At 36.7% G+C, this 15,250-nt stretch overlaps 1 protein-coding gene across 2 annotated transcripts in view; it reads right to left on the bottom strand.

Annotated features, from left to right (window-relative positions):
• Positions 1-15,250, bottom strand: part of adamtsl3 (ADAMTS like 3) — a 165,272-nt gene that overhangs the window by 35,466 nt on the left and 114,556 nt on the right. For both annotated transcript variants that reach the window (XM_039659427.2, XM_039659425.2), the window contains exons 13-18: positions 14,779-14,983; positions 13,240-13,387; positions 8,917-9,001; positions 3,878-4,164; positions 3,497-3,626; positions 403-607 (exon numbers count right to left, since the gene is read on the bottom strand). In XM_039659427.2, the coding sequence (XP_039515361.2) occupies positions 403-607; positions 3,497-3,626; positions 3,878-4,164; positions 8,917-9,001; positions 13,240-13,387; positions 14,779-14,983 (1,060 nt within the window). The remainder of the gene's footprint in view (positions 1-402; positions 608-3,496; positions 3,627-3,877; positions 4,165-8,916; positions 9,002-13,239; positions 13,388-14,778; positions 14,984-15,250) is intronic.

Raw genomic sequence — 15,250 nt, forward strand, 5'->3', positions numbered from 1 at the left:
ATGTGTAGCCGCAACACTGGAGTACTACGTCTAATAAACACAGGAAGCTGGAACGCGTGGCTTTTTTTCCATTCTGCCGGTCTCAAAACGTAAAGACACTTCATCACTGGACCACAGATTATATATTATAATTTTCTGGGTGATCTGCACACCAACAACAACACAACATAGTTTCTGCAATGGCAAGAAAGTGGCATAAGCAATAAAGCAATGCAGAATCGAATTGAATTTTAAAATACATGAATGTAGACTGAAACGAATTTGAAATATCAGATTATATGTGAGTTTTTGCCGTTCACACTTGCTAAATATAATCAGATTTCCAAACGGATATACACAAAAATCGAATTTAAACTGACAGTCTTTAGTAATTAATAATCTAAAATCATAGGAGTCACTAACCTGTTGCCAGTCCTCGGCCTCCCAGGACGGTGGACACGCCACCTGGTTGCAGGCCTGCAGTTCTGGAGGTCTTGTCTCCACACAGTCTGTGCTGGACGCCGGTTCAGTGCGGTTTCCCGCCACAGACCTCACGCAGGACACGCCACGCGTCTGTAGCCCCACGCCACATGACACAGAACACGGGTTCCACATGCTCACCTCCCATCTGAAGAAAACACACAAACCCCTGTCTTACACACTACATGCATTCACAAACCATTTTACATTGATGTGAAAAACAGGATATTTTGATTAATTTAAGGGTAACGCTTTATTTTGATGGTCCCTTTGCGTTATTTTGAACGCTTTATATTGAACGAACTCTTTATAGTGATGGTCCTCCAACAGAAAAGTGGACATAAATGGAGTTGATCCTATAGTCAGAACTGAATATAAAGGCATTTCTCATTACCAAATAGAGCAAGTTCGGACTTTCGCTCTGGCTACTCTGGTTATCTGTTAAATGTAAATTTTAATGGTCAATAATAGCCATTATAATTCAGTATAATGGTATTAGTATAAAAGCTTCATACCCAAGTAATACCTAAGTATTAGTATAAAGTATAAGAAGCTATACAATAGGAAATAAAGACAATTTAGTCAAATTTAGTACAAGTCAATCAAACAATTTAGTCAAATGTACAAAGTTACGGTATAAAGTTGAATAAATATAAAATGTTATGATACTTCACTCAGCGCACAGTCAAAACCTTGGAACAAATAATAGATTAATGAAATCAAAGATGGCCCATTAGTAGACTTGTAGTCAAGACTGCCTAAACCGAAACCAAGACACTATCAAGACTAGAGGGTATCGAGACCAAGACAAGATCAAGACCAAGACAGACCAAGTCGAGACCAAAAAACAGACTAGTGTTGTTGAAGCTAAGCAATAACTTGTAAGATTTTGTTTTGCATTGCCTGTCTATCTCTGCCGATTTCGAAGTCTCCAAATGAATCCATTCTGCAACTTTTAAATACATATATTTTTAAAAACGAAATTATAAGCTTAAGTGCAGGATCCAAAATTTGGTTGTTTTGTCGCTATGGTTACACACACACACAAACACCGTTGGCTGTGCGCTCAAAGTCATCTGTCAGTTGTGCAGTTACCCAAAATCTCCTGAATGAAGTTAAAACCCATCATGTCACTGATAAGTTTTTTACTAAATATTAATACATCAATAACTGTACATGATATGTGTTTTTTAAATCAAGTGATCAAAGTGCTCATTGCCGCTGTGATCAGTGTTTTCTCGTGTGGCTCGCGCACACCGTACAATCTGTTGCGGATATCGTCGTGGATATTGTAGTCATGTATTGGTAAATCCCTCGACTACTATGTCGGTCTGAGACAGCGAGACCTAGACAAGACCGAGAGGTCCGAGACAAGACAAGACAGAGACCAAAGACCGCCAAGGCCGTGACAAGACCGAGACCATGTAAAAGTGGTCTCGAGACATACATCACTACCCATTAGATATACATAATACGAGTTATCTCATGTTTAACCACTACAGAGACATCAGAGCCAAAAGTAAACGGCAGAAGGCCTAGCCGACGTAAGGCTGTTCCAGGCGGGTTAATAAGAGCTAAGCGCCGGGTGATCGACTAGATCTCACAACTCCAGAAAGGTCTGTCACCAATACCTATAACAGTAGCCTAAAGCAATGCCAATTGCTTAACCAGTGTTATTCTAGAATTATTTACATATTTATTCCTATTTTAAATCGGGTTTTATTTTTATGCTATCAGTTATCATTTTAATTTTAGTTCAAGTTTTAGTGCTTTTGTTATGTGCTTCTGTTTTCATTGGTTTTCATTTTGTGAATATTTTTATGTAGCTATACAATTATTTTTTTTTAGTAATTTTAGTACTTAAACTTATTTAGTTGGCAACGCAACATTTCCATTTTTAAGTTTACGTTTTCCATATAATATTAATATTTTAGTTTTGTTTTATTTCAGTTAACAAAATCTTTTTTTAATAGTTTTATTTAACAATAACATTACTGTGGTTCACATTAACCAACAGTCCATGCAGCCTGGGGGATGTCAGCTGAAAAGGAAGGACCAGGGCAAGTTATTAGTTGCTTTGTTCGATAGAAAAATTCTGCAAACATTTCAGATAAACATGCACAGATGAATCTTGCACAATTAGATCAAGCAATGTGTATTAAGAAAAGCAAATCGGCTGCATTTTCATTCCATGTTTCATTTAATACAAAAAAGCCAAAAATATTTCTTACCACAATCAAAAGCAATATGTTTATGATTTAGCAAAATATTATTGTATGGAATGTGTACGGTAATGCAAACCATGAAGTCACATTGCCATGGTCTTTGAACTTTACGATCCCTGGCATTCCATCGCAATCAAGATCGGAAAGATCCATATGAAGGCGACCATGTCTTAAAACGCTATAGGCATTTCAAATTTTAACAATACAGCCCATATAATCTGAGAAAACAATCAAACTTTTGTCCATTATATTAACTATTATAATATCCTGAGCCGCAGTACATAAAAAGTCAAATGAAAGATCCTATAAAGTCATTTTTTTCCATAATGCACTACTCTAAAAACCCAGCTGTCGTTTTTTGTTGTTGTATTGTTTTTTTGGCAAATGGTCAGTTAACAGGAAATCACATTATTTTTGATCACATGTCCTTATTTTCAGAGTGGCCCTACAACCTATGATTAAATCTGAATTTAGTCTTTGAACATAATCTAGGCCAGCAGGTTCAATTTTAGCTCCTTGTTAAGAAGCTGGATGAATCATACAGTTTTTTTATTCCACACTTGCTTTTGCACGCAACATCTTTCCTTGAAAAACGCATTTGGAGTTGAAAGAATTAATTAGCGGGCATACATATTGTTAAAAGAGGGTTGTGCGCTTACTTTTTCTTTAAATCATCAGATTTATGTCTGGCAGTCTTGTGAAGATATTTAAAATATGTATTTAAAACGTTGTAAAAAAAAAATGCCATAGAGTTAACTGAAGTAAAGACTTAAGACAAACATTTTTCCATAGTGATTTCTTTTGGACCGTACCTTGGTGGACATGGTTGGGGGTTACAGATGCGAAGCAAGGAAGGCAGAACTTTGGAGCCATTGCAGAGTGTGTCATCGACAATTTCCTGTTTCAAGGTGCTCACACACCTGACAACAGCCATCTGTTTGCCTGCAAAACAACACTGTGAGGAACGGGTTTTGGCAGGGGAGTATTTAAAATATATGTTTTTTTTGTAGTCCAGGCTGATCACTATCTGCTCTCTTAGCAATTTTAGATTACATGCCAATTTCATTTCATCTGGAAAGCTGGACATGTAAAAATCTAAATTAGTTCTTTAGCACAAAGAAATTGTAAAAGCTTTTCGAGCAGTAAACACATTAGAGAGGTTATTTTCTCTAATGGGATTCATGGAGACTTACCAACAGCACATGATGCAGAGCAGGGAGTGAAGCCCATGTATTCCCAAGCGTAGTCCTGCTGATCAGGGATCTGCTGGGGTTTCAGGGGTCGCCATGAGTCTGGAGATGCTAGACAGGAGCCTGAATCACAGCTCCTTTGTAAGGGAGGCTTGTCCTCGTCACACTCTTCATCGGGTAGTTCGACTTCGGCTTGAGTGAAAGACAGCAATACTTTACATTTCACCTGACGCCTTTGAACCCCCGGACCACAAGACACACTGCAGTCCGACCACGGACCTGGGATGAACCTGCACACACACACACACACAACACACATACACAACAAATTATGATTCTGTTTTAAAGGTATGCAATTTTCAATACCAGTTTACTGTACAAGCACAAATATTAAATGATTAGTTCACTTTTGAAAAAACTTTTGCTGATAATTTACTCACCCCCATGTCATCCAAGATGTCCATGTCTTTCTTTCCTCAGTCGAAAAGAAATTTAGGTTTTTGATGAAAACATTCCAGGATTTTTCTCCATATAATGGACTTCAATGGGAACCGGATGGTTCAAGGTCCAAAAGACAGTGTTAATAACAGTTTCAGATGCAGCTTCAAATGTCTTTAAACGACACCAGACAATGAATAAGGGTCTTACCATGCGAAACGATCGGTTATTTCAATGCTTATTCCAAAAATGTAACTTTTCTAAGGACAAATGCTAGCCTTTCTCCATTCTGTGAGGCGCGTTTGCAACGTCACGTAGTACGTAATTACGTTCAAAAGGTCACGGGCGACGTAGCCAGAAGTACAGAGTCAGAGTGTTTACAAGTTGAACGCATAGGTTGAACGTGAAAACTAACTCAAACGCCGTTTACAAAAAAGTTAAAAAATTAATACAAAAAAATTAAAAGGTAAAACAACGATGTCGGACGATTTTGATTCTGTACTTCTGGCTACGTCGCCCGTGACCTTTTGAACGTAATTACGTATTACGTGACGTTACAAACGCGCCTCACAGAATAGACCTAGGCTAGCATTTGTCCTTAGAAAAGTTACATTTTTGGAATAAGCTTTGAAATAACCGATCGTTTCGCATGATAAGACCCTTATTCATCGTCTGATATCATTTAAAGACATTTGAAGCTGCATCTGAAACAGTTATTAACTGTCTTTTGGACCTTGAACCATCCGGTTCCCATTGAAGTCCATTATATGGAGAAAAATCCTGGAATGTTTTCATCAAAAACCTTAATTTCTTTTCGACTGAGGAAAGAAAGACATGGACATCTTGGATGACATGGGGGTGAGTAAATTATCAGCAAAAGTTTTTTTCAAAAGTGATCTAATCCTTTAAGGGATGTTGTTATGCTATAGTGTTGGCCTACTAACTGCACAAGAAAACTTGATTGGTAAAGCAAGGACTTTTCAAACTAATTTGGCGAATCAGGCTGAATCAAATCAAACCCTTCTACGACAAGTCAGTCAAAGACTTAAATCTCCAAAACTGTTGGTCAATGTTATGTTTAAATGCACTAGCATGTTTCTGACAACAGTATAATAGATTACATGCACTCTATTATGCACTGATCCCTCTCTGCTACATACATATATATATATATATATATATATATATATATATATATATATATATATATATTAGTGCAATATTTAAAACTGATTACAAATTGATTATTTGTGTATTATATAATTAATATTTGTGTTGTATGTAACATTGTTTGTGTTGTAATGCGGCACTAACGGAAGAACTTCCTAATTTCGTTATACATGTTTATAACAATAAAGATAATATTATCTAATCTAATCTCAGGTCTCCCTCGGAAAAGAGACTCAGTCTCAAGGGACTTCCTGGTTAAATAAAGGTTAAATAAATAATATTCAGTACAGTACTTAAATTACATTTAAAAAAAAAAAAAAAAAAAAAAACATTTTTAATATATACATTTCTTCTTTTTTTTTTTTTGTTGCCATAATTTAAGATAGCTATGTTTCACTCATTCCATCAGATTGCTTTGTTGAAAAATTAAAGACCGTTAAACTTGAAACACTGTCTCTAATTCTTTCCATAACAGTAAACCAAGCACCATAATAGCTATAATAACAATGAAAACAAAATTGATTTCAAAATAAAACCAAGTCATATTGATAAATATAGCGTTAACATGGACTTTGATATTTAAGAGTCAACCACACTTAAAATAAACGTGATCATAAAAATAGATGTGGCAGGGTCTCCTAATGAACCACAGAATGATTTTTCCATATTTCTGGCGAGTGGAAAATTACCCTTTTGGAAAATATGTTGAAATTCATAGCTTGCGTGATCTGTGCGTAATTGGATTCAGGAACATGTTTTTTACCACCATTGAATTAAACCTGAGGACTAAGATGAACAGGCTTCATGCTTTTCGTACCTTGTGTACACTTCTTCCTGCTGTCATTAAATGAAGCTAAAAGACAAATGTGCAGCACATATCTGTAAAAGTATTTAAGCATTGTGGAAATGTGTTCGCCTGGAATGGGTGTCAATGCACACCTCTTGCCGCCCACTGTCTAAACACTTTCCAGGCTTAAGGAATTAAAGTTTATGAGATCTGTAATTCCACATAAGCCCTAACATGTCATGTTTGGACTAATGTAGGGGTGTCATTCAGGGAATATTATGATGTCAGAACACCTCATGTGATTGAGAAAACAGCCTTGTGTTTTTTCAGGGTGATGAGCGTTGTACTTTACAAGTGTATACAGCACATTCGGTACATTTTCGGTAGTGCTTTTAAAATGTCTGCCATAACTTACTTTGCGGCAATGCTGAAAACGTAACACATACACATCGTGTTACTTTATGAATTGTGTTTAGACACATTTTGAATGAAACGGCACATTAAAAAAAAGTCAAAGTGAATCATTCAAAATTTAAAAAAATAAATTTGAAATAACTGGAGGTAAGTTTTGCCAAAACCTCAATGCTTGGTACATGAAACACAACAAGGCCATTTACTGTAACTAAAGATAGTAGTAGATAGCTTTAGTTGCAAGCCATTCATGTGATTATGTCGTGGGCCTCTTTCCCTAAGAAGGAGTATGTGATCATTTGTGGGTGTGTCTCTGAGACGTGTATATCAGTGAATAGCACTCAGGAGGGTTTTAATCTCAAGATTAGAGTTCAGGAAGACAACAGTCCTTCCTCAGTGGGTCTCTTCCACTTTTATCTAAGCAGGGATTAGATGTGGCGTGAGACTCTTCAACTACATCCAACCCATAAAATCCAACCACCTAAATCACAGAGGCAAGCGCCCAGCCGTGAATTCCACAGCAAAGTGGACGGGGTCCCTTTGAGATAGGGACGAGTACTGAACCCTGGTGCATGCCACCTTAGATCACCCTAAATTTAGTTGCACGAGTGATGGAGCAGAACGCAAAAGAAGTGCTGCTATCACTGAGTGATATACTCCTCTAAAGGGAGTAATTCAAGAAGGGTTTGCAGACAAACGGTAGACCCCCCCCAACCCCCGGAAAGCTGAAGCGTTGGTCAATGGCTCTTCTGTAAACCTTTAAACACTTTCACCCCTCATTCTTCTTGTTTTATGAGTCTTTGTGATAAATGCCTTTGGTAGACCGCAGAGAGCGGTGGCTGTCTGGATGCTGGCAGCCCACAGTTTGTGGCTTTCAGTGGGGGTAGTGGGGGTTCCGTCAAGCTCCCCTGCCAACTATTAACAGGGGTATGATTTCGGAGATGGGGAGGGGGGGGGACTCTAATAATACCACAACGGGAGGCGAGAGTGGCCCGTGGGGCCTTGTTTAAGTAATGAAAGGAAACTGGACACATAGAGGTCAGAACACAGACACCCTCAACTCGGGTTTCAGTGGCCGTTTTATTCGGATGAAGAACCAGCTAATGAAGCCTGCTTCTTGTCCAGTTCTGGTTGAATTGACTTGGTAAAATGCATTTTTACTGACAGGGTGAGCTCACCAGAAATCCCGAGTAACAGGTGAAAGGATTCAGAGTAGTACTTCAGAGTGATATAAAATGTAAAAATAAAATAATATAATATTAAAGTAAAATGCATGACTGTATTGAGTTGCAATGCACAGAATGTGGCAAGACTGTCTTGGGATACATGAGGATTTATGGTTCAGTGGATTATTGGTTATAAAAGAGAAAAGACTGATTTATATGTTTATTCAGACACTTGTAGCTAAGCCCAGACGGAATCAGCAGACTTTTTCCGCATTTTCTGTACTGATTCTCTGGAAAAAAAAATCTGCTGAATTATGTAGAATGGGTTTAAACAAGGTAAAATGTGTTAATCTAAACTAAAAGTATACTAGTATACTATATACAGTTGTGGTCAGAATTATTGGCACCCGTTAAATGTGTTCATATGGCAGTTAAAATTAAATTTGCATTGATCTTTCATAATTTTTTTTTTTAAATCGAACCTTTCATTTGAAATTAAAGAATTGAAAGATTCTTACAGAAACATTAAGAAATGTGCACGTTCCTCATTTTGATATTGTCAAACTAGTGCAAATTGTAAAAAATAATGTTGGTTTAACTTAAAAAAGTAAGTATGGTTGCCTTAAAATTTTGAGTTCATTGAACTGGAAAAAGTGAGTTAATACAATGAAGGAGATTAATTTAATCATCAGAAACTCAAAATTATATGTTATCTGAAATAAATAAATGATTTAAGTTGATTTGACAAAAGAAAAAATGTTGTGATTACTACACTATAAAAAATATTGTTAGTTTAACTTAAAAAAGTAAGTAACCTGGGTTGCCTTAAAATTTTAAGTTGATTGAACTGGAAAAAGTGAGTTAATACAATGAAGGAGATTAATTTAATCATCAGAAACTCAAAATAATAAGTTATCTCAACTAAATAAGTTATTATAAAGTTGATTAGACAAAAGAAAATATGTTGTGATAACAAATCTTGAAAATATTTTTTTACAGTGTACAGAAAGAAAGCAATAGAGTGTTAGTGACCATTTCATATACAGTATAGCATCATAAATATAACTCACGTTGGGTCTTCCAAAGCCACTTTGGTTTCTTCCAGTTCTTGAGCCTGTTTCAACCAGGGCAGCTTGGCTTCAACAGGTTGGTTCTCTGGGGAAGCCACAAATACACACACAAACACAAACATAAATATGAATCAATATTTATCTTAATTAAACTAAGCATGTATCAAACATTTAGACTCATGTGTAACCATAATCTGTTGGCAAACATGGAAATTACCAAGTCTGGTCTTAGGAAAAATGGAAAAGACAACTTTTGAAGAATGTCCATACTGGTCTGAGTTATTTTATGTTTGTTACCCGCAAAACATGCTGGTTAAGCTAGTTACAAAGTCTTATGGGAATGCCAACACACCAGCATCCATTACACTACATAAGCTGCTCTTTTTCATAGGGAATATGACAACAGCCAAGCATTGAATTCAAGCTCAAATTTCACATTTTTGAGGCTCATAACTGTAAAAAGCGGTGCTTGGCTACTAATCAGAGGCGATTAGTTTAGGGTGGTGTGGAATAAATATCAAAGATCTGGGCTGGTAACCAAAAGGTTGTAGGTTGAAACCCTGTAAGTGGTGATCCACAAACTATCATATGAGCAAGATGCACAACCTCAGGTTACTCTGAGGAGGATTGTCCCAGTATTAAGTGTTCTGTAAACTGTTATGGATGAAAGCGTCAGATAAAAGATGGAAAAAAAGATCAAGTAAGCCATGTCAGTGCAAGATCAGTGCCGAGGGACACTCAAATTTCACCAGAAACCCTTCCTTCCATGAACATCTGTAGGACCATCAGTGGGTCATGTGTCTTACCGAAGGTTAGAGAGCCAGTTTGAACCCGGCTGCTTCTCCCTAGCCCCTCAACCCAAACACTGCTAATAAAGCTAGACATAAATCTCCATGTGACAACCAAATATTTATGCAAGCAACCATTTATTGATCTGGAACTGGATTATCACAGCTGTTGGTGAATGTGGCTCGGCAGTAAAGTCTCGCTGTAGAACATGCCGAGGGCTCAGGGTTTGGCTCTTCATTTGGGGTTTCTGGGTTTCTCTGATGGCAGACATCCTCACAACTGGCGTGCGGGAAGGTCTAGATATAATAGCAGGCAATGGAGCCTCTGTCATTTCAACCCACTGAGTTTTTACAAGCATGTCAGGCTTGAGTTAAGTGTGGAATTGATTGATATGAAGGGAATTATTGGTGGGGAAAAAAGCATACAGATGTTTGTGATTAAGGTTTCTTGAATTTTGGCATTTGTTGCATGGCTGATATTACATTTAAAGGAACACACTATCGTTTAAAAGTTTGGGGTTGGTATGATGTTTTCTTTTTTTTTTTTACTTTTTTTTTTTAAAGAAGTCTCTTCTGCTCCAAGGATACATTTAATTAATCAGAAATTCAGTGAAAATTATAACATTGTGAAAGCATTACATTTTGAATTAACAGTTCTCTATTTTTAAATATTTTAAAATGTAATGTATTCCTGTGATGCCAAAGCTAAATTTGCAGCAGTCTTCAGTGTCATATGATCCTTTTGAAATCATTTGAATAGCTGATTTAGTGCTCAAGAAACATTATTATTATTATCAATGTTGAAATCAGTTGTGCTGCTTAATTTTTTTGTGGAAACCGTGATACATTTTTTTTTAATGAACAAAGTTAAAAGGAGAAATAGAAATCTTTTGTAACATTATCCACATCTTTACTTTCACTTTTGATCAATTTGAAGCATCTTTGTTAAATAAAAGCATTAATTAAAATAAATAAACAAAACTTACTGGCTCCAAACTTTTGAACAGTAGTGTACTTTAAAAAAAGAATACATTACTTACTCTCAAGTCACCCCCGACCTGAACCATATCATTAGTTCAGTGGAACACAAAAGGGAAAATTCTGAATAATCTTCAAACTGCTCTTTAGATTTGAAACGACATGATGGTGAACTATTTTTTGGGGTGAATTATTCCTTCAATGAAAATTTGGAGGATTTAAGCAAAGCTTGTAAATGTAAAACACGTGTGAGGAGGAAAGTGTTAGACGTCGAGATGACAAACACCTCCTCTTATGTGGCAAAATCGTGCCTGAACTCAAATGTCTTCCGTCTCGACTAAGGGAGTTTGATTCATGAGCAGACGGGACTATGTTTGGCATGACTTGGAATGAAAAAAAAGTAAATTTTATTCATGTACGCAGACAAATCACTTGAACTAATTACACAAGACTTTATGAAAAGTGTGTCTTGCCAAAAAGACGTAACATTTAGGTGAGAAAAGACATGGTCACACGGAGAGTTAAAGATGAAAATGCCATTGAGTAGAAGTAGCATAGAGTTCTCAGTTCCTTAAGAAAAAAAATAATAAATAAAAAAAGAAAAAATTGTTAATTTAATTTGTTTTGTTTTTTTGTGACACAAATTAAGATTTTTACAATTACTACTGAATGGATTGGCTATGAATATGGCTATGAAATGTGCAATTATATAGCGCAAATGGATATATATGGATATTATATATATATATATATATATATATATATATATAAAGTATGCCCAATTGGCACTAAGGGGCCTAAAGTGCATTACACCACCAACACCAGCCTGCACAGTGGTAACAAGGCATGATGGATCCATGTTCTCTTTCTTTTACACCAAATTCTGACTCTACCATCTGAATGTCTCAACAGAAATCGAGACTCATCAGACCAGGCAACATTTTTCCAGTCTTCAACTGTCCAATTTTGGTGAGCTCTTACAAATTGTAGCCACTTCTTCCTATTTGTAGTGGAGATTGTAGTGGAGTGGTACCCGGTGGGGTCTTCAGCTGTTGTAGCCCATCCGCCTCAAGGTTGTGCGTGTTGTGGCTTCACAGATGCTTTGCTGAATACCTCAGTTATAACGAGTGGTTATTTCAGTCAAAGTTGCTCTTCTATCATCTTGAATCAGTCTGCCCATTCTCCTCTGACCTCTAGCATCAACAAGGCATTTTCGCCCACAGGACTGCCGCATACTGGATGTTTTTCCCTTTTCACACCATTCTTTGTAAACCCTAGAAATGGATATGCGTGAAAATCCCAGTAACTGAGTAGATTGTGAAATACTCAGACTGGCACCAACAACCATGCCACGCTCAAAATTCCTTAGATCACCTTTCTTTCCAATTCTGACATTCACTTTGGAGTTCAGGATATTGTCTTGACCAGGACCACACCTCTAAATGCATTGAAGCAACTGCCATGTGATTGGTTGATTAGCAAATTGCATTAATATTAAGGTATTTATTCTTATATATAACCTTTTTTGGCTTATGTCAAGAAGTTAAGAACCCTAGGATTCAATACAGAACCCAACTGAACCATTTTTTCTCAATTCCACTGGTGTCTATGTGAAACAACTGACATCATAATGAGTTATCAAAATAGATTTCACTTCTCAAACTTTTTTTTCCTACAGGAAAGACAGAGAAAAATACTCAAATAAAAAAGGCGAGATCTGACAGGAAAATAAAGTAACAGACAAGGACAAGTCTCAGGAATTAATTAACTCCACAGCAAGAAACAGCTCTAAAACACACCGTGACTGACTCTCGATGAGCTCACAGTGTCTGTCTGCACTTATGGAGAATTGTACATTCAGATCACACATTACTTCACGAGCGTCTGTCTGTGGCACACTCCACTCTCCTCTCTGACAGCTGCAGGCTCTGACTGTTCCCTAATGGAGAACACTTTGGCTGTGTTCCAGAGTCTGGTTAGCTTCCTCACTGCCAACTGCCTACATAGGCAGCAGCCTCATAAATGAGCAAGACTCTAGACAGACAGCAATTCTGTACCTCAATCAAATACAAATTATATTGATGATAAACATTTCTTTCCATCTTTTTCTGTGATAGACAGATGCAATGGTGCAAAATGGGGTTTTCTTAGAGAAGCAGCATAGTTGTACCACTACGTTTTGAAACAGACTTCTAATTGAAATAATTTCTAAAAAAGTTTTTTAATCATATCAATGTTTTATAAATGTTAGGTTTCATTAGTAGATAAATGGCACTTATCAGTGACTGCTCACTATATCAGTGGCCTTGGCTCCAGATTTATTAACCATTGATTTTTTTTCTGAAGGCAGAACATTCTTCAGTAAAAAGTTTAAAGCCTGAAACTAAAAAAATGAAAATATTTTTTCTTTTCAGAAATGCTCAGTCCTTTTAAAAATTCACCCAGTACTTGTGTGTGCTATGTATTTTCAATGCTTATTAGAGCTGTGGTTCTCAACAGCACAGTTCTAGGCAGCAGCCTATGTATGTTTTATTTATCAGATTTTTGTTGTTTCTACCTCGTGGTTTGTGGCAGGCGACGGGGACCAGGCAGTCCTCTTTGATATGGGGTTTGAGGTGGGGGCTGCAACCGCCAGCATGTTGCCCACTGTGATCCACACACAGCACAACTCTGTACCGTAGACCTGGGCCACAGGTAACCGTGCACTGGGGGGTACAAAATACAAAAACACAAAAATATACATGGGGCAGTCCAGACGTGCTGATACTGTATGTGATCATATTACATTTAATACGTATTGTGAAAGCACTATACAAATGAAATTGAGTTGAATCTATCCATTTACACCAGGAGTGAAGTGAGAAGCACATACAAATCCAGGTCTACACTGAAAAAAATAATATGCTTTATCTCATCAATAAAATTGTGGCAACATATTACAAGCAATATTATTAATTAAATTGTACAAATTAGAATTAATTAGATTTAATAGATTTAATAGAATTAATTAATTTGTTCAATTTAATAAATAATATTGCTTGTAATCTGTTGCCACAATTTTATTGATTAGATAAAGCATATTCATTTTTACAGTGTAGGACAATGAAACTGAAACGTTGGCTAATATAGTGTTGTTGGCTTTACGCCTATATATGCGATTGATATGATTGGTGAACAATCTTCAGTAGCTGCGTTTACATGTACACTAGTAATCTGATTGTAATCGGAAAACTAGCATAATCAGACTAAAAAATCAAAATGAATTGGCCAAATTCGATTAAAAATTAATTCAGATTGCTAGGGGTGGTTTAAACCTTATCTAATCCGATCGAAAGGACATGTAAAGACTTGATCGGATACTGGAAAGTACTGCGCATGTGCAGTGATGTAGAAATTACGTATGAAGTGAGGAACTAGCTGCTGTTGTTCATCTAATATTTGTGTAGTACCTAAATGTTTGTAGTTTGTGCTGTGTATGGTGTTGTATAATATGTTGTCATGGAGATTTGTTTGCTGCGTGTTTTTTTTGTATCTAATGACGTTGTTTTGCTTGGTTTCTTATTGTTGCTTGTAATTTGTTTAATCCTGCTATCCGACTCTGTCTTGACTAGGTCTCACTTGTAAAAGAGGTTTTAACCTCAATGTGACTTTCCTAGTTAAATAAAGGTTAAAAAACAAAAAGTGAAGTGGGACGTCCCACTAGACTCTCATCCACAGATGCCTTGTTTTGGATGCAGGAATGGGCATTTTTTCAGCTTTGTTCGGGAATTATTTAAATAACAAATATTGTGATGTGTTTGTTCCTGGAAGAAAACGCAAGACTACAATAGAGGCATTTCAAGGAGTTCAGAAACAGTGCTTACTGATTTAGAGTTGACTTTGTGCTTTATAAATGTACAAACCCTTTTTCATGCTCAAACATCAACCTTATACAATAAACAAAGTTAGAAATGTAAAAGCATAATAGGCCCTCTAAATCAGTCACTTACAGTATGTGGTTTCCTTTGAGTTAAGACACAGAAACAGCTCACTAGGCTGAAGAACAGATCTAAAGATGGTCAGTGGTGATCAGAGATGGAAGAAGAGGTCAATTTACCTGAGACCACTCCATGGCCATCCACTGTGGACACTCAAACGTGTTGCAGCTCTGTTTGCTGAATGGTCTCGGGGAGTGTGTGCACTTCCACTCTTCCACCTGCACAATCTGACCGTTGACGTCCTCCTCTACACACACCACGCTTCTCTCCTGAGTGCCCCCTCCACACGACACTGAACACGACGTCCACGGGTTCTGCTCCCACCTGCATCAGTGTTATACAATAAAATCTGTTGGTATTAGTGCTAAGTACTAGCTTAGTACTTTATGTTATGAAATGTTATAGACAAAGTGTGATACAAAATACAGTAAAAACAGCAATATTGTGAAATATTATTCAAATAAAATGTATTTTCAGCATCATTACTCCAGTCTTCTTCAGAAATCATTCTAATATGATGATTTGCTGCTCAAGAAACATTTATTACCAATGTCAAAAACACTTAATATTGTTGTGGAAACCGTACAGAAC

The sequence above is a fragment of the Pimephales promelas genome, chromosome 1 (assembly GCF_988280905.1).
Source record: "Pimephales promelas chromosome 1, fPimPro1.hap1.1, whole genome shotgun sequence".
NCBI classification, from domain to species: Eukaryota; Metazoa; Chordata; class Actinopteri; order Cypriniformes; family Leuciscidae; genus Pimephales; species Pimephales promelas.